This window comes from Manis pentadactyla, chromosome 3 (assembly GCF_030020395.1).
Source record: "Manis pentadactyla isolate mManPen7 chromosome 3, mManPen7.hap1, whole genome shotgun sequence".
NCBI classification, from domain to species: Eukaryota; Metazoa; Chordata; class Mammalia; order Pholidota; family Manidae; genus Manis; species Manis pentadactyla.
In genome coordinates this window covers 156603021-156620934 of record NC_080021.1, presented here as the reverse complement: position 1 = coordinate 156620934, position 17914 = coordinate 156603021, and the positions used below count along the sequence as shown (strand labels likewise).

Below are 17914 nucleotides of genomic sequence, written 5' to 3'. Positions count from 1 at the left end.
CCTTTAAGGCCACTTTTCATGGTCACATGATCATTTTCCTGGAAGAGGGAAAAAGGAGCTTATATCTGTCTTTGGTAGCCTACTTCACACCATTTAGACTATAAGCCTCCTTTCTATGTCATGGGGGTAGAAGCATTTACCCACGTTGGTTCATTATTTAAACCGCCCAGATTAATAAAGTCATATATTTATTGTTTCAATTAGGAATTTGAATTCAGACTGAGTTCTTTCTCATAATGGCAAAAACAGAACAAAATTCTTGACATCTTTGTATACACTATGGTTTGCATGTCAAGCTTCCAGGATTGATAACTGTTTATTGAACACCAATAAGGGAAAACCAAAAATTGGGAATACTGCCCAATAGTTTCATCTATGCAGATATGGCTGGTACAAATCACTCCCACTTTTCATCTCCCTATAAAGGGAGACTGTCACAGCTGGTGACCAGTATTCATTCTGAAATACAGGATACAGCTTCAACTCTTTTTCTTCCTGGCACTGGGCTGGATCTTACACTAGTGGGGAAAAAAAGCCATAAAGGATGTTATTGGGCTGACTGACAATGGTGGAATATGGATGGTTAGATACTCTATCCATGCTTTTTAGGAGTAAAGGCTGACTGAAAGGGGGAAAGAAATTTGCAATATATTAGTAACAACTCCTAACTCTGGGAAATCATACACATCCCTCTCTTTCTCTCAACTAACATCATGCCCACAAATCCTCTATGAGAAAAGCATTTTTGCTTTCCATCCAATGGAGGCAAAGACACACAAAGGTTAATTGGACTGGCCTAGGACACTCAGGACTTTACGGGACAGGGAGGCCCAGAAGTCTCACCCCAAACCCAAGCCAGCGGCAGACCCTTTGCACAATGTGACCGACTGTGGAACATCAGACACAGTGTGCAAATGCATGCATCTTCATCTACTGCGGGAGGCACAGGTGCCACAGGTGCTTTCCATTAAGCTTCATGACCAAGACAACACAAGGTTAAGAGCCAGGAGAGGTGAGCAGGAAGCTGTTCTCAAGGGAAGTGGGGAGCCACAGACACCCACTGCTGAGGTGCTGCACACAGCGGAGGGCAGGCCTGCTGGAGGCTCCCAGCGCCTTTGTGACGCGTGGGTTTACAGGACTGACACACCCAAACTGGAACACAACACAAATAACTTCAAAAGCCAGGACAAGTGTTTTAGCGTATCTGTGCCTTCGTGTCCCACTCCAAGTAGGGATGATTTGGAGGCGACTGGAGAAACGTGCTTCCAATTCTTTAGGAATCGGCCTGTTTGGTGAACCAAGGGAAATCTGTATTTAGAGACACAGGAATACAAGACAGATCCTGACCTGTTTCCTTCTATTTCCAACTGAGAATTACCGGGCACCTTCTCCACGTTACACCTGTGGTAGAGTAGAAAGAACACTAGAGTCAGAAGACCTGGGTTCTCGTCCCCGCCCGGCTCTACCTCCTAGGTTGGGTGGCCTTGATGTTTCATTTCACTCTCCAAGCCTCAGACTCCTCACCTACCTGCCTCGCCCACCTCATGGGATTGCTGGGAATCGCAGCGGGTTATGTTTAGAACCTCATTCTGAAAAAATATACAGTTCTCCAGAAATGAAAAAAAAAAAAAAGATTTCCTAACCTCTCTGGGACTTCTCTGGCTTCTCTCAAACACGTAAATGCCTAGTCCTCTGGTCCAATTTCCATCCCCACATATTCCATGTGAGTGTTAGGATGCAGATTCCATGGTTCCAGAAGCATCAGACGGCAGCATTTGCTAGGTGGGTGTGTGATCTTAGCAAAGTAGCGTGAGTCTAGCTAGCTCCTCATTTGTAAAATGGGGACAATACTTACCTCAGAAAGTTGCAGTGAAAATTAAATAGGATACTGTACTTTGTTGTGGCAGCCAGCAGATGGAGGACACTCCAAACAACAGCCAAACTTGGTTTCTGACCACCACCTCGGCAGCTGGTTCCACTGCCCAGAACTCTATCCTTTTTGAATAGATCACTGAGTTAATGACCTTCCATTGGAAATGACCATAAACCATTGCCTGAGATCTTTGACCCTTCTTCAGGCCTTCAGGGAAGCCTCTTCGGTTGAGGATTTTGGAACTGCTACATGGAGGTCCCTTTGTGTGGTGGCAGAGAAGCAGCTGCCAGTGGTGACGCATCCTAGGGAAACCCTCCATCCCTTCCAGGTCTTTCTGGAGGTGAAGACAGTACGCTATGGAATCACAGCCTGAATTAAAACTCTGAAATCGAGAAGTGGAGGGGAGGAATGCACACTGTATCTGAAACAGAGGGAATGAGCTGGAAGGCCTGAAATAAGGGGCAGCAGAGACAGACATGTTGGAAGACTGAGTTGGGAAGGTTGTGAGGGCTGGATTGTGGAAGACTGTTTTTTGCATGGTAGGAAGTTTCATCGTCATTGAGCAGGCGACAGGAAGCTCTTGCAAGTTTTTAGGTAATAGTATGACGTGATCAGATACACGCCCCAGAAAGAAGGCAGGGGATGAGGAGATGACAGGCAGGACCTCAGGCAGCCGCAGCTGTCCCAGGCCAGGCTGGGGACAGTGAGGTGACAGAAGGCAGGCACCTGGAAGAGATGCTTGGGAGGGTGTGGAGAGCATGTATTTGAGGGTGTGTCAGGAATGCGGCACAGAACTGGGAATACTTTCACCACTGTAGTTTGGGGACCTCGGGCTGATGATCAGGTTAACCAAGGCAGAAACTGGAGATAGACTGTGCCATCTGAGGGTCTGTGCACGCGAAGGAAGAGAAGTGACATGTGCCATCTTAGACATTTTACAGAATACACTGTAAATAATTCAGAGAAATATGGGCACGGTTCTACCATCTGAGACTACCGGAGATTACAATTCACAGGCGATGTGAGACTGAAGAGAAGAGATTCCAGCAGACTTCAAATGATTTTGATAAGGAGTACATGGGGGCAGACCTATACAGGTCAGGAATTGGATCAGCTTAGGAAAAAAAAAAGTAGGAACAACAAAAAAGAATACTAAGTAATGACATGGATTTGGTTTAAAAATGTATGTTACTACAACTCTGTTTTGGAAAGGCAGCATGAACACTGGTGTGAATAATCTACCTCGGATCAAAGTCTCAGGATGATGAACAATGTGGGAAGGCCTTCAACACTGAGTAAGTAAATGCTTAACTGTATTTCAGGCAAAGCACGTTGGAGAGAAAGCCTTGGAACAAGCCGACGTGCTTTAATAAAAGGCCTTCCCTTCTGGAGAATGGGGTTGACAAAATGTGGACCTTCAAACAGTAGCTCAGTCTTAACTCAAAATGAGGGAAATGCTACAAATGACTTTTCAGTGTGTACAGGAATTAAGTGCACAGAGTCCCTAGGTTTGTAGTACACCAAATCCCTGGAAAGTTGCTAGAATACAGTGGAGTGAAATGATGGCTCTCTTCCCAGGTAAATGTCATTATATATATGTCAATATATACATATAATGATGGAATTTTTCTTAAAAATGACCATGAACACAACATCCCTGTGCCCTCACAGAAAAGGCTCCTGTGACCCCTCCTGCCCTGGGTTCTCCAGGCTGCAGCCTATTCAGTAACGTCATGTAGGAGAGCTGTCTCCTGCACCACTTCATGAGTTGCGGTGGGGGTGAGGGGGGACAAATCCTGTGAGCTTTTTACCCTCCGGCCCTTTTCATCAGTACCAGCCTGGAAAAAAGGGAGGAAAAACCCTTCCAGGCTGAATGAGTGGCTTTCTGCAACATCAGGGGAGCTAAAATTCAGAACAAGCTGAGGCTTTCCACCATTCTTACCAATATGGTCAGGGCTTATTAAAATTTGGGGCAAGAAGATGACATGCCTTATTCCGGAAAGAGAGCAGAGCCTGCAGGGTGTCAGGGCAGGAGGTCTGCAGCCACTACCCGTCACCCCACTGCATGCCAGGGCTGTGCCCACTAGGCAGACAGGTCCGCAGAGCAGGACCTCAAGTCCAAACCCTCTGCAGCCAGAAGAGTCGTCCTTGTGTGATACTCCTGCCACAATCTTAAGCAAATGTTACGGAGAAGGTGACAATAAACCTATTCTGCTTCCAGATTCTTCAGGAAGGAGAACAATGCTCAGATTTGAAAAGCAGAGCATAATAAATGTTGAACAAAAGCTACTGATAGGAGAGTCAATAGAAAGAGCACATCAAGACACTTCTAATGAGTTCAAGGGTCCAGTTTCAAACTACATTGTCAAAGTGTGGAGACTGCTTTTGCTAACAATGTTTAAGAAATCACAGAGACTAGAAATGGAATCAGAAGACTAGAGATAAGCAACTGTTCCAATTTCAAGATGAGAAAAGACACTCAAGCCTGGTATGCTTGATGTAGACCCTCAGAAAACTTGAGAAGGAATTAGTCAGATGCCACGGGGCTATTTGGAGAAGATAAATAACATCATTAAGTACCAGTAGGGGGTCTCTTAGAAAAAGCCATGGCAAGGCTAACCTCATTTCATTCTTTCGGCAGGGTTTCTAGGTTGATATATTGGAGAGACCACAAACGTGGTATATCTTGGGTTTAGCCTTTCTTGATAACCTTGAGAAAGGATAAATGTGGGTGACATGATAGCACGGTCATGTGAGTTCACAGATGGCCAGTCAACTTGGAGGATTACTGGTTCATAAATTCACATCAACCTGCAGTGATTTTCAGGGGCACATTATAGGGACCTGCCCTTTGCCCTTTAGATGTTTCTCAGCAATAGCTTATAGCAAATCTCTGGATGACAAAAAAAAACTTGGACAAGTAAACAAATTTTTAAAAAGGCATAAAAATCTGGCTATATCAGTAGACTAGAATCATGGGACAATAATCAATTAAACGGAACTGTCTAGGGGAAAGAGTCAAATCAGTAGATAGAGATTCAAAAAATCAAACGCTTAGTTGAAAGCTAACCTTGGCAGCAGTCAAGTGAGAAGAGAGCTGTCTGCATGCTTTGGGGAGTGAGAGTTTTTCCACAAGTCACACGTTCAATGTGAGTTAATGCTGTGTCAAAGTTGCTAGAAAAAGTTAACACACTCCTGAGTTGTGTTAACAGAACTGTGGTGTCCAGAAAAAGGAAGCTAACCAGCCTGCAAGTACCCATCGGAATACCACTGTTGGTGTTTCAGGGGTCATGCTCCAATGGGATACTAAGAAAGTAGAATGTTCCTAAGGGAACAGGATGGAGCGCAGCCTGGGAATCCCTCAGATTCCCAGCAAAGTGAGGCACTTGAACCTGGAGGGGGGATATGCTTACAAATATTTTTATGGACATTTCTTGGGATGAGAACAGATTTACTCTCTAAAGGTCCAAGTGGAATAGCTAGAAATCAGGGGGATGAGTCCATTTTAATATAAGAAATAACCGTTGTGTTTAGAGCTATCCTTCAGTGTGGTGAGCCGCCTCCTACAGTGAGCTCACACTTGGGAGTGTCCACAGGGAGCTGGGGACAGGGTGTCAGAGGGGCTGCGGCGGATACATTTGGGTTGCGGGAAGTTGGACCAGGTGGAGTTAAGCCCCTTCCAGCATCAAGAATCCCTTTAGGAGTCTCTCTCTCCTCTATCCAAGTGACCATAAGCCGAGTCCCCGGCCTTGGGGTAGCTCGACCAGACTCTACTCTTCTACACCATCTTATTCTGGATCTCACCCCCAGGGCAATTTAAAGGGTACAAATTAAATTAGGAATGAATCCCTTTTCCGAGAAAGGGAAAGTCTTCGTTAAATTACATAAACTGAGAATATCATTTTAAAGAGCTTTCTGTATAAGCAGAAAACAAAGCATACTTAACAAGTCAAAACAAAGCCATCTAACACTTTTTGATAGTAAGTTTTCTATGTGGGGAAATAAAACAGTGAGGATGAGTAGCAGCTGACCGGTACTCCCTCTAGTAGCAATGACTGTAAAATTACACCAAAAAGGTTGTATCACATTTATAAAGATTATGTATCACACAAAATTATTGGCTCTTTGGGGTCACATCTTAAAAAGCACCCTCCTTTAAAACAAACAAAACAGAAAAATGAGGCCTGGCACTGAAAATAAAGGCAATAAATAGACACTTAAATTATCCTAGTTCTTTTTAAAAAATAAAGATACATCTGTCCCAGAATCATGCAAGGACTTTGAAAAAACTGCCTCATGAGAGCTAATTAATTCTTCTGTATCAGTTAAATATAGATGGCAGCTCTTATTTAATACACTGCTAATCTGTATGACTGTCAGAGCCCTAACACTTGACTGAGGTAATGGGAGGGAGGTTAGTACAGGTGGTATTTCTTTCACAGGTAGGTTGAGTTACTATATTAGTAGCTGACTTTAATGGTACAAAAATCTCACCACATGGAGAGGTACACTTCCTAGCAGCATTTTCTAAAACCAACCAAAAAAAATGACAATGTATCTAATTAAGGCCCTCCTAATTTGAGTGCCTCCTACTTGGGTACCAAGTTTGGTAAGAGAAATAAAAAATATAAATAGATTAAGTGCTTTTTCCAGAGGATTACTGACATGAAGTATACACGAAACATGCAGTGGTGGGAAACTTGGTACATACTCCCCAAACTGTCCCTAAATGTGGGAGCTAACAGATCAGGTCTCGGAGGGTACTTTTCAAGGAGACATTGAATATACAAATTAAATGAGAGAAATGGGGGAAAATTACCCAAATGTTTGCATGCTGAAATATTTAAGTATCTTTTCCCTGCAGTACAAAACTAAAGATGTGTTCAATAATCATCCCAGTGAAACTGTGCTATCTGGTTTTGGAAACAAAAAGATGGAAACAGTATCAGCAAGGACACTTACTTTACAGTGCTCAGAGCACCATTCACCGGCCTGATGAGCTGCAAGTAGTTGGAAAGGATGATTATTAATAATTAAACTGAAGAACTTGGGGTGTATTAGCTCATCCATCTCTCCTAATGACTCTAGAGGCAAGGATAGTCATCCTTCCATTCTGTGGATGAGGAAACTGAGGCCCAGGGAATTAAAGTGCCCAGGTAGTAAATGCTGGACTTAGGATTCAAATGTTGGTAGTTAAACCAACATAAGAGCTTGTGCTCTAAACTACTGTGCTATGCTTAGCTGAGGTTTAAGGGATATCACCTCATACTACCCTGTATTTTGCAGTGGTTTCTAGGAAAGTGATCAGCCCACAGCTGTGTACACCAGGAAGTCACAAACTCCAAAGGCCATGCATCCAGCATGTAATATAAATAAGTAGGCCAGGGGTGAAAAGCAGATGAAAAATGGCAACTGACACTCCATACTGGAGGGACGATAGTAGGTGATGGGGACTGTGACACGCTAGAGCATGAAGTCCCACACAGGGACAGCTACTTTTTCACTCCTAGCAATTGTTACCTTAGGAAAAACTGGGGAGAAGGCGGTCAAATTTTTTAGTTTTTCAACAAAAGGGGGGAAAACCTTAAAGTCTGATAAGAAATCTCTCCAGTTTCATAAGTTTGCACTTTTTTTTGAACAAACATGAAACATGAACTAAAACAATCTGTTGGCAATATATGGTCCACTGGCTGGCAACCTCTTTTATACCATTAAAGGAGGACACAGCCATCACCTATAATAAAAGGCCTTGCTTCTAGCCCTCCAAGGACTTTTCTGGCTCTTCTCAGTATTACTGTGGCCCCAGACTCACTCAGCAGGTAATGAACAAAAGACCTGTCAAACATCAAGACACACCTGGCCAAAGAAACAGACACTTTACTCCCCTAAGACAAAGGAGAAAAAGTTGGAGGTAAACTCAGAGTGATAGCCTCTACTTATTTTTCTTTACACCAAGGGCTGATAAAATAAGGTGCAATTGTCCAAGCCAGCTTCCTGGAGACTCTCCTTGCCTGCGGAGTATCCACCAGCAGGGCTGGGGGTGAACAGAGACATGACAGAGAGAGTTACTGATTCTTGGTTGACAAGGAAGTTCACATGCTCAGTCTGATCAAAGAACAGACTTGTGGCCAAATTTTCCTTCCTGGATCACCGTCAGTCCTCCGTGTCAGGAAACAGCTTATCCAGATTCAGGTAACATGCCTGCCCTTTGCAGCCACTTCAGAATTCTGAAAGGAGATGCACTATTTTTTTTTTTTTTTGTAAAAAGGAAAATAGTAAAAATAGTAAGCAGAGAACTTAAGAGACCTGCTAGGTAAAGAGGGGAAAGAAATTTGGAGAATTTCACACACATCTCCTCCTATACAGCTTTCATCTGTAAACTCCTTACAGATAATAAAAACTCAACAATAAAGAACGACAAGGTGGAAAGTTTCTTCCTTTTCTACTTATTCAATCTTTACAATGGGCTTTTCCTTCTGGATATAAAGCATGCCCTGAAGTCACAGTGAAAAACTAAAATCACAACTTAGTTATTGGTGTGAAACATTTCCAGGTACACAGAGCAACCCTGGTTAGTGTAAAAAACAGACAAAAAAACTGGTAACTATAAGCTGATTAACACCACTATGGAATTTAGAGAAATAAAATGTTTTGTTTCCTATCAATTTTGCAACTGGAAGGAGATGTCATCTTCCTTTAAGACTGCATCACATGATTATGAAGTAGAAACCAAAACAACTAACCAAAATGTGGCCTAACTAGTTTATCTACTGTGTGGGGGTGACTAACACAAGGTCTGGGGATAGTGTCCAGTAGAGAGTTCTCAAACCTGACATTCAGAAGGTCTGTGAAAAAGAAATAAATGTGCTGAAATACCAGGCTGTCTATGTAGTGTTACTAGCAAGAAGATGACTCAAACAAGTGCTCAGAAATTCAAGTGTGCTGGAAGTAAGGGAGTAGGAGCATTTTTGATGAAGCATCTGTTTGAATTTAAACAGTCTTAATGTGAAGTACTGACCTTAAATATGCTAGGACTTTCATTTCTCTCACAACTCAACCCAAAAGTGTAATTTCACTCTATCATCCCAAACCTTCCACATAAATGATGGTATATCAGAGATCCATAAGAATCTTTGTCTACTTTAGATTTTTTTTTAATTCTGTAAACTCCTATTTCCAAGTATATTTTAACATTGGTAGAACATCATACAAAATAGCAATACCAGACCTTTTGAACACTGCACAAGGTTTCTGATAACCTTTGGAGAGAAAGCCATATAACACAAAGTAGAAAAGAAACTGAAATCCCCAGCGTGTAGTCTTGCTCTTTGGGGAGCATCATTTACCCCCAAAGTCTGGGGGCAGATGATCAAGGTGAAGGAATGGGCCACTCACCTGTCTTTGTAGTTGATCACAGTGTCGATGATAGCATTCATCTGCTTTGTCAGTTTTGGGGGATTTGGTGATAGCTTCTCAGCTGGAGGGCGGCCTCTTCTCTTCTTAGCCTTTTCCACATCTTCTTTTGCAGGGTCCTTATCCACATTTCTTCGTCTTTTTCGCTTCTTAAGCCGTACTTCTTCTTCCATTTCTTCCAAATTGCCGTCCTCAATGGCCTGTTAGTAGGGAATGAAGGAGAACAACTCAAGACAAGAGAAAAACCAAAGAGAAGAAAGAAAAATTTTTTTGAATTAAAATAAAATGGAACACAACAAAAAAAGTTAACAGTAACCAGTGGAGTAAGAAGAAACAAGGAAGACCACCATATTGGATAAATGCATCTTAATCCAAGTCTCTTTCATAAGCAAAGTATGCTGAAGGCCCGAAACCCTAATAGTGAGAAGAAATGACAAATATGAGATCTATACATGGAAGTGTTTGAGTTTGAAGATAACTGAATCCAAATATATTTTTAGTGCAATGTAAGAAAGATACCTTAACTGTCTCATTCCTGTAAGGGGGAAAAGGTAAAACAAACGAAAGGGGGTGGGGGCAGAAAAAAAACTTCCTTAGGAATACACCCTTACAATCATCTAAGCTCTGACCTTTCCTTCTTTGAGGTTTTACAGCAATTTACTTATGATTCACAACATAAATCAAAATGCCATCCAGATTTTGTTCTAACATAGCAACTAGTAAACAAGGAAACAGGAAGTACAAAAAGCCACATTCCTGGGTAAATGAACTTAAATCATCTGATAAAGAACACACACACTCACAAACAACAAACACTTTTTTCCAGTTACCTGCAAACGCTTGCTTTAAACCAGAGCCAGCAGCACTAATGCAGAGAGATAATAAAATAGCTATAAAAACAACCAGATATAAAAGAAACCTGTTCATAAATGGCTAAAAGATCCATGTGACAGACCCAGAAGTTTAAACTTTTTTCTCTCTCCCCGCCCCTGTAGATCTCAAAACTTAAGAAAAATAAAGGGAAAAAAAAAACTGCATAGAAAAAAAAAAACAATAGATAAAAGAAAATTTGACCATAAAAAATAAAAAATTTTAAAAACCTTTAAATTATATTTCAAGATTGCTTTCTCACACAAAATAACTGATGTTTATTTGTTCCTCCAGCCTCTCAATATTGCTTCCAGTATGCAAATGCTAATCAATTCTTGCTCGTAGCTGAAAGAGCTCTAATCATAAGGCAATTACCTTCATTTCTCCACAGCACCAAACATGGCTAATATTTATGATCATGTGAGTATAACAATCAATATAAAGAGTGATTACAGCTCAGACATAATTTCTTTCACTTGTGCACAATGCCTCCTGAAAAAGAAAGGTTTTGTGAAAAAAACCTGGTACAGAACACAAAACAACCTGCATGTTAAAAATGCCAGTGGGATTAAAAAAAAATGTTTTCTATGCATCTTCCAATGTGCAAACCCATAGAAGCAACATGCACACAGACACAATCCTAAGGGACAGTCTGAGCCTAGGCCTTAATAATCAAAAGACAATTTCCATCACAATCCTACAATGTTCAGATAACCACTATGAAGGAGGCAAGATCTGATGAGTTATAAGGAAAAAAGAAAAAGAAAAAAAAAGCTTCACATTATTTCATTAATATTCATTTGCCTAAAAGCAGGACACCCACTATACAGCTAAACACACTGCAGCTAAACGAAGATTAAGAAAAGGAAATTGTCCCGCAAATCTTGGAGACTGAACATGCTAATAATAAATACAGCATGCAAGGCTGTCAACAGTTAATGGTATTGCTCTCCTCAAGCACCCAGTTGCACACAGAAATACGGAGAACACCGGCTTTTGATGTGTCACACACCTACACATGCCTGGGATGTAGTTCTACTGAATCTTCAAGACGGCAACGAAAAAAGATATTTACCTTACCACTATCAGCAGGCCGGCTATCGGAAATCACAGTTAGTGGGGATAAAATTAACAAGCCAGCAAAGCAGCGAGCTGCTAGTCTCTTCATCAGCTGATCAGGAAAAAAAAGAGAGCTGGGGAAAGGCTATGTTTTCATATACAAGTAATTTTATTTTACTGAAAATTTAATACTGAAAGGATTGTGGATACTCAAATCTGCTGTTTCATTCTACCTACTACAAGGCCCGAAGCCTTCCTCCTTCAGCCTGTTTTAATATTGACAACTACTTATCATATTTTTTTCCCCTTATTATTCCAGGCGGCAGAATAAGAGATTTTAGTTCAGCTGGTTTCTGATTCTTACTCGCATTTTAACAATTAAGCTGATAAGAAAACAAATTAATATTCAAAATTACTTTTAAAAATTAAAACAAGGTATGCTTTGGGGGGCATTTTAAACATCATTTTAGTGCTTTAAAAAAAAAAACAGATTGCTCCAAAACCATGCAGCCTAGGATTTTTCTTAATAAAAGAATTTTTTTCATTAAATGCATGTCAGTAAAAGCAATGTGCATGTTCTCAAGTTCATATATTTCAATACAATATGTTATTCTTTTCTTTAAAGAAAATCCCGAACAACTGTGACACTTCACTTTCAGTTTCATGCTGTAAAATTTTTCATTGTTTTTCTTTACAGTGGGATAAATGAAGAGGGGGGAAGTTGTGAAAAGGGTACTTATACTCTCACCCCCTCCCCTGAATTTTGAAAAAAAGGAACAAAGCATAAGTTTGTGATATTTGGACTTTTAAATCTCTAAATCTGTAAGTAGCTAAGAAGCAAAAACAAATTGCAGAAAGAACTAGTGAAACAATTTTTATTACAATTGCTAATACGTGCAGATTCTTACTAAATTTAGGTTTTGGAATCACAAGGAAACACACAAATTACTGACCATAAATCCCCTTAAATTAAGGTTTTATGCAGGAATGCAGAATCTACAAAACATCTTCCCTCCTCCCCAAAGACCCCAAATCCATCCATACGCAGGGCTTTCTGCTCAGGGATTTTGAAGGGTCTTTTTCTAATGGAAATCAATTCACTAAATACTTCCCAGTGCTTTTCGCACTTAAAGAGTAGAGTAAGATTACTCCTGCATGTTAAGTAAAATTATTCAAGGAAATTTAAAACTGTTCTTTTATTTTTAAAAATGTATTTTTTAAAACTGGCTCAACTCAGTGCTAAAGGTGGTGGGGGTTGGGGGGGAGCACACTAAAAAAAAAAAAAAAAAAACTTGCTACACAACGCTAAAGTACTACCCCAGAAAGAATTCCCTTCCAAACCTTTTACCAGCACAATAATGAAATAAATCACAGAAGCAAACCCCCAGTTTCCGACTGGTGACGTGTTGCGCAAGAGTGCGAGCCCTAATTCAACATACAGACGGCTCCCATGCTGAACTGCCACTAGACTTAATGAAGTGAATAGGAAGGAAGTCAGGGAAAAAAAGTGTACAAATAAGAAATTAACACTTTCCTTTCCTACCCAAACGGTGAGACACAACTACAGCGAAGTTTGGGGAGGCACGTCTTTCCTTAAAGGCACACTGCTCCCATTTGGCTCCGGATGTCACTAAAAAAAACCTTTTGGTGATAAAAATCCCCAGCCAAGTTAAAAGAGTTAAGTATATTTCAGCCTGCGTTTTTCCTGAATGAAGCCGGGAATTACTCCTTCCTCCACTGGATGGCAACCTTCCTCCCAACCCCTCTTTTTCTCTTTCTTTCATTTTTTTTTTTTTTTAAAGAATTCATGACACAGGATGTGCAAGAACGAGATACAGAGTGGCTCCTTCTTCGATTAGTTCCTAAGCAGGCTGTGTGCAGGTTTCTGATAAAACGCAGGAGACTGTCATGCAGGCTAAGCTGTTTTAGAGAAACACTTTGCAGCTTGCAGAACACATGGCAGACGCGGGAATCGGCCACACGTGGGTCCAGTCGTGCCCCTCCCTATCATCTGGACACACCGGCTCTTGGTGACTGGACAGTCCAGGCAGCCGGCATTCTCCGTGCTCTCCTCCACGCCCGGTGTAACAGGGTGCTACCCTGCACGACCGCACCCCACCGCACGGCAGCCCGGACTGCGACCACCCAGCGGGCAAACAAGCAGCAAACAAAAGCCACAAGCCACCTCTGGCGCATTGTTTCACTGTGGCTGCCTTTCTACCTCAGCATCTCCAAGTCCGCCAAGCAGTGGGGCACAGCCCCAACGGCGGAACAGACCATCCTAGGAAAATGGTCAGGAGCAATGGCTAGGGACATCCAGGCCACGCATGGGGGAGTTCTTGGGTATGAAACGGGAAATCCAGTATTCTAGTATTTAACTCTGGAACTTCAATGGCACATTTCTGCGCGCTGACAAGGTCTCTCTCTCTCTCTCTCTCTGGGGGATCCTCCTCCCTTAGGAACTCCAACTGGATTCCAGAAGAGGTCCGGAGGATGCCCGGGGGTGGGCAGGGGTGGGGGTACCAAGTTGAGGGCTAAGCACTGAGAACGGGGTTTAGACGAGTGTTACAGGGCAGTACTGGTGCCTCCAGAACACCACTCGCACAACAGCTAAACTTGATTCTGGTATTTGAGGGGGCTAAACCTCCCTCCAGCCCTGCTGAGACCTTGGAAGCCAGTAGTACAGGTCATGACCCCCAAAACCACCAGTGCAGCAACCGCACCAACAAAAAAAAGGAGGGGGGAGTTAAGAAAATTTAAGATTTCGTGAGGGAGAAAATTTCTAAATATAGAGATAGCTAAGAGCAACAACAAATTGAAGGCGGAGACCTGCTCAAAATGCCACTTCATTTTAGTCACTTGGTTTAATAAACTTTTGGACACAACTGCAGGTTTGGGGCTTTGGACAATTACAAGTTTAAGATTATCATCATCTGCAAGAGCAAACTCTTCAGAAAGTATACATAAAATCAAGTTCCCTAAGGTAAAATAAGGCACATACTGAAGGACAAATATTGTATGATTCCGCTTACAGGAGAAGGGAGAACAAAGCTTACCAGGGGTTGAATGGAGGGGGGAATGGGGAATGACTGTATAAGGAGTACAGAATTTCAGTTGGGATGATAAGTTTTGGAGTGGAGATTGGTGATGGCTGGACAACGTGCTGAACTTGTAGTATAGTTAAAAGACTGAATTTTTGCATGTATTTTACCACAATAAAAGTCCCTTGTGGGAAAAATATCCAATCCCCTAATACTAAGATAACACCCCAACAACTGCAAGTTCATGCACATTCCTACCACCCTGACACACAGTACACAATACTATTGAAATTTTGCTAGCTTTCCTTCCCAACTCAAACCTTACAGTGTTTGAACAGGTGGCACGTTCAGTCCTGCCCTGGCCAATGACGAGAAGCCCTTTTTTTCAAAATCTTTATTTTAGTCTTCCAAATGTTATCAAGGAATTGTCCATGATGTAAGGAAATACCTGTCTAAAGGATGCACCTATTCACAAGCTCAACAGTTTTTTTTAACAAATGCCTCAAATATTCAAGAAAAGAGAGAGGGTGATTGGAAGGCTAACGGCTATTTTTTAAGGGTTTTTTTTTTTCCCCCACAGTGGTGCAATTAACTGATGACATTAATTCCACAAACCCTCATTTCTTATTTAACTCATTGGTCAGGCAACTGAGATGGCAGCTATACCCTCAGCTCTCCTGGAGCTGGGGACTGAAATGTATAGTGCTGGCCATTAGGGGCAAGAGAATGGTACCTCAATTGAAGTCAATTTCTGGTACCGTGAGCTTTTCAGTTTCTTGCTCAACAACTTTAGATCACTTTTGCAAAAATAAACCAAGGCTCTCTCTTTCCCTTAATAGCACAGGAAAACTAGCTAAGGAAGCTTATACAATGGAGACAAGGCAAATCAGTACCCTATTTCTGGTCAAAGCAATTTGCGGGGGCGTGTGGGAAGAGGAAAAAAAGTATATAAAGCGTATAAACATTTCAGCCACAAAATCAACCCAGAGCCCACAGGGTACCTTCTGGGCAGTATTAAGCACAATACTCTGTTCAGAGCATGACTTTTCATTTTTATTATTTTGCTATCATTATTTTTAAAAAGAATAAGGCTTTCCAGAGGACATATTTCAGTTGAGTTGTGTAATGGTAAGTCATGGTCATCAGGCTCCAGAGATGCAAGAGCAGTGAGTGTCTGGGATGCAGGTGGAAAGGACTTTCCAGAAGAGACAGAATATAGAGTGGCCTCAGGGCCTTAAAGAGCTTAATACATATGGAAAGAGTCTGTCTTCCTTGACTTCTCAGGAAGAATGAGTTGAGCTCTAAGCACTTCGTTCTTCATTTTATTACCTATCAACTACCTTATAGTTGTTTGGCCATAAATCTTTGTTTCCTCACACAGCGGACCACTCCTCCTGTGGATTCACCCATTCCAATTCACACCATCTCTGCTGTGACCTCTTGGGGTTCCCCAGGCTGACTTGTCTCCTGCTCTGCCCTGTGGTTACCTGGTGGACATGCCTTTCTTCCCCACTATAATTCCAGAATGTTTTATCAGCTTTGTCTACCCAGCACCTCGCCTAATGCTGGTGCTTAGGACTGTAGACCTGTGAACACTGCTTTTGTTAACTTAAAAAAAAAAAAAGCGTAATGATGAGAAATCATCCCAAAGAATGGAACATCTAACTCATTCTTGTCTGGAAGATCTGAGTCACTTTGAAACCGAGCAGCAGTCTGGTTTCTAGCCTTGGTGCAGAGCTTCTGATAGAGTCTTTCAGATACAACCCTCTACATTTATATATGAACTCCCTATTGGCTGTACTTCTCCAGAGAACCTTGACTAATACACAGAAAAAAAGCACTGGGCACACTCTCAGACACATAGGTCTCTATTAATATGAGCAGTTACTATTAAACTTTTCTGGACCCCCAAATCCTCACTTATACAAACAGGGTATTGAGTCATTATTAGACTGGGGTATTGTATAGCTTTATACTCAAAATACTTAATGCCAAGTCCTGTACCTTAAAGGTTATCCTTACAGGTGGGAAAACAAAGAGCCTAAATCCTTTTCTATTGATCTGACTTGATTGCAGGACTATTTATGCATTGCTACTGGTTTTAAGTTTCAAGGTATGCTTTAAAGTGTGTCCAATGTGTTGATAAATTAAATATAAGAAATTTCATAATGTCCTCAAAGATGTTCACAGTCAAAAAGAGCTGTGCTCTTATGCTTGTCATGTTACAGGCTGGGAATTGCTGGCCCAGTAGGAAAATTCAGATAAAGAAGGGGTTAGAGGAAGGAAGTCTCATCCTCTGGGAACCTTGGTGCTGTGTGCCAGCAGATTTCAGTGGAGAAATAGAATGGAGATGGGAATTACGGAAGTAAAGGTAGGGTCTCAACTGCTGAGCTTTTATAAAAACAATGTTTGTGTTTTAAAAGAAAACAAAGCATACTTTTGTTTTTGGAAATAATGTAAATGTTCATTTATCAGAGATCTCCTAATCTCTATGGGCACACTCCCCTCCCTCACTGAGGATCTATTCTCTTATAGTCCCCTTGTCTGCTTTTTATTAATAGAACTTATTATCTCCTGATATATGTCCGTCACTTTGTTTATTGTCAGTTACTCCCACTAGAATATAGGTCTGTGAGAGATATTTTGTTTGCTCTATTCAGTGCTGTGTCCTCAAAGTCTAGAACTGTATTGAGGACAGAGTAGATGCTCAGTAAATATTTTCTGAATATATAATAGCTGGAAACAAATTCCCTATTCTCTGCCACTCTAACAATAATTACTGTCATGCCCTGAAGGTAACCTTCATGGTTGCATTATTTCTTCCTTTTTCTTTACAAGGCAGAGGTCTTGGTGGAGTACATGGCTTATCTGGTTTTACCAACCCTCAGTGGAGACTTAAGAACTTCTGCATTGCAAATCTCAGCAGAATGACAAGCACCTTTATTTCCAGCCTCATGCCATGATTATAATAAAGTTGCTCCTGTTGTCTCTTCTTGTGATGAGGTATAAACATTTCTTTTAAAGGAAAATCTTGTATACACTGCCAAATTTCTTTTTTAGAATTGTACTTTTTTTTAAAACCTTTTTCTCTTTTCTCAGAGCATGACTTTTAGATTGGCAACCCAGAAACAGCTGGCCCTGAAGACTCTACCACATTATAGACATAAACCTTTGTTCTTACAAGGCAGGCACAAGCATGCTCCAGTTCCCTTGGCCGGAATAAAGAACCTGAGATAATCTGTGAGCCTGCAAGAGGCTACAGAAACAAGGAGAATTTAAAAGAACACAACTCTGCTTTCTTAACCTGAGACCATTTTTCCGGTGACTACTGACTCCTAACAGTGAGAAACTTCACCCACTCGACGCTAGAGCAGGGCTTCCCAGGGAGGCCACAGTCACAGCTGTACTTCAAGGTTCTCGATGTATTTTTAAAAAATGAAGAAATGCCAAAAGAAGGTAACAGATCATGGTATAATTTCTGTGCTTACAAAGAATGGTTTAATGTCTTTGAGGTAGGGAGATGTGGCACAGTGACTGCGTATAATCTCATCAGAAGATGCCCTCAGGTGGCAAACTGGAGGCTATTGAGCCAAATCAATGGTTCTCCTCTGGGCTTCCCTGTGACAGGCCCGCCACGAGGAGCTGAGCCTTCATCCAG

General features: G+C 41.5%; 1 protein-coding gene across 6 annotated transcripts in view; it reads right to left on the bottom strand.

The window, feature by feature from the left end:
- SMARCA2 (SWI/SNF related, matrix associated, actin dependent regulator of chromatin, subfamily a, member 2) overlaps positions 1 to 17914 on the bottom strand; it is a 161746-nt gene that overhangs the window by 26905 nt on the left and 116927 nt on the right. For 5 of the 6 annotated variants that reach the window (XM_036928446.2, XM_036928450.2, XM_036928448.2 and 2 more), the window contains exons 28-29: positions 9269 to 9486; positions 1348 to 1401 (exon numbers count right to left, since the gene is read on the bottom strand). In XM_036928446.2, coding sequence (XP_036784341.2) covers positions 1348 to 1401; positions 9269 to 9486 — 272 coding nt within the window. The remainder of the gene's footprint in view (positions 1 to 1347; positions 1402 to 9268; positions 9487 to 17914) is intronic. The other variant, XM_057498614.1, reaches the window with a different exon arrangement.